Source organism: Capsicum annuum, chromosome 2, assembly GCF_002878395.1.
Source record: "Capsicum annuum cultivar UCD-10X-F1 chromosome 2, UCD10Xv1.1, whole genome shotgun sequence".
NCBI classification, from domain to species: domain Eukaryota; kingdom Viridiplantae; phylum Streptophyta; class Magnoliopsida; order Solanales; family Solanaceae; genus Capsicum; species Capsicum annuum.
The window spans coordinates 143,915,001-143,916,992 of NC_061112.1; the positions used below are offsets into that span (position 1 = coordinate 143,915,001).

At 38.8% G+C, this 1,992-nt stretch overlaps 1 protein-coding gene across 1 annotated transcript; it reads right to left on the reverse strand.

The window, feature by feature from the left end:
* Positions 1-92: 92 nt before the first annotated feature.
* LOC124896073 lies at positions 93-970 on the reverse strand. Its single transcript, XM_047407335.1, has one exon. It carries the CDS (start codon positions 757-759, stop codon positions 385-387), a length of 375 nt encoding a protein of 124 aa, XP_047263291.1. The 5' UTR covers positions 760-970; the 3' UTR covers positions 93-384.
* Positions 971-1,992: the final 1,022 nt, after the last annotated feature.

Genomic DNA, 1,992 nt, shown 5'->3' on the forward strand with positions numbered 1-1,992 from the left:
GGGGGGGGGGGGGGGGGGGGGGGGGGGGGGGGGGGGGGGGGGCTGCAGGCGTTACTTCTGCGGAAGAAATTTTGGAAATGGCACCTCATATCGATGACTAAGTCCTTGCCTTTGCCAATATTTCACCTGAGCTAAGTGCTATTACATTCAAATCTGGGAATTATTCAGTGCTTTGTACGTATATATATAGCACATGGTAATACTTTAAACAACGTAACATATGTATTCTTGCCCATCTTTTCGTAATTAATTAAACATCACAATTCTTTCCTAGAGAGATTCCCGACTAACCAAATAAGAAGGTGACTAATTTAATTTCCCCAATTTCATAATACTTGCAAATTTCAATACTGCAACATTATTGGTAATTATTATTTGTGAATGCTATCCTCCATTAACCACCTTATTAGCTTGATCATGTTTATGTTCCTCTTCCTCGGCGATTGTGAATAATGGATTAGCAACATTCTGGAGCTGTCCAACATCAACCTCAGTGATCATCAATGTACAACTCTCCCCTGCATCCTCAGAATCATGTTTAGTATCAATATAAACACACGAGCAGCGTTCCAACGATAAGAAAAACGCCGCGACGACCCCGCTAATTAACCTCATCGCCACCCCATCAACCCTCTTTGAGACCACTGTTCCACAACTTGTGATTGATTTTTCTGGCTCTTGTCTTGGTGTCACAATGGAACTTTTTTGACAACAACACAAGTCCATCCCACATGTTGGCGCTCTCTCCGTTTTCTTCATCCTAATTGTGATTGTAAAAGAAATTGATGAGGTTGTATAATTTTTACGCTAAGCTTTTTATAATTCAATTTGAGACCAACTGTTTAAGTTTATGATTATTGGCGTGCCATTAGGGTATTATTTACTTCTTCATGTAAACCACACCAAGAATCTCTTCTCATGCAAGTGTCATGATTTAGATTATGCAGGCCTGTGTGTTTATTACGACTAAAATTATCATTAGGGATGATTATCTATATTTATATCAATACATTTATTAAAAAACCGTCTTTAATTTCTCACAAGTCACTCAACAAACAATGTTTATCTAGAGAGTCATTCAACTTTGTTTTATAACCAATTCAAACCTATTGCAGGTAGATACTGCTGACAGAGAATTTTTTTAAGCCAATATTTTCAGAAAATAGAAACTATTTATTTTAATTAATGCATGGCTTAATTCACGTTATGTCAAAGATTAAAGTTGTTAGTCATTGAGTGACCGTATGAGATTCATACTGTCCTTTTCTTTAAGGGCAGATTTAACAAGAAGCTGTCGTACTGATCAAATTAGGAGAAAAAGGAACAAAAACAAGAGATACGTTTTAGGGGTAACTGGTAAATAAGGGATAACCTATGGGATGAAGTAAATCAAAGAACTATCTAATATTCCAAGTCTCAAAAGTTGGCGACATCAAACCAATTTGTCCAATTAGAGATGGAATTTATAATCAACGAGGTATGTAGCACTGTTATCAAAATGTCACGCACCAAGTCTGGACATGGGGGACAAGAAATATATGAGCATAAGCATGTATTGTTCAGCAAGGCTATACTGTGTGTATGTACATAAACAATACCAACCCACTTGGCACATATAAGCATCGGTAACTGAACCTATACTTACGTAGGACAACTTTACACTGTCGATGAAGTCTCTAATAAAATACGTAACCTTACAATGGAGGATGGTTGGGACAGGGCCCCCCAACATATTCAAACTATAGCTATAAGTATGACTAAAGAGTACTAGACATCTATCAGCTTCAGATGAGAGAGAAGCTTACCAATTGCTTTGTGGAACATGGGATGAAAGCCTAGTATGGAAGTCTGCTTAGGTGTCAAACGGGTCGGTTTTAACCAGCCCACTAAAGGAAATCGGACCGGTTTGTCCTGGCCTGGTAAGCCCAAGGGCTTTAAGGGCCCGGGTTTCGGTCCGGTTGGGTTTTGAATTTGGGTCCAGTTAACCCGGAT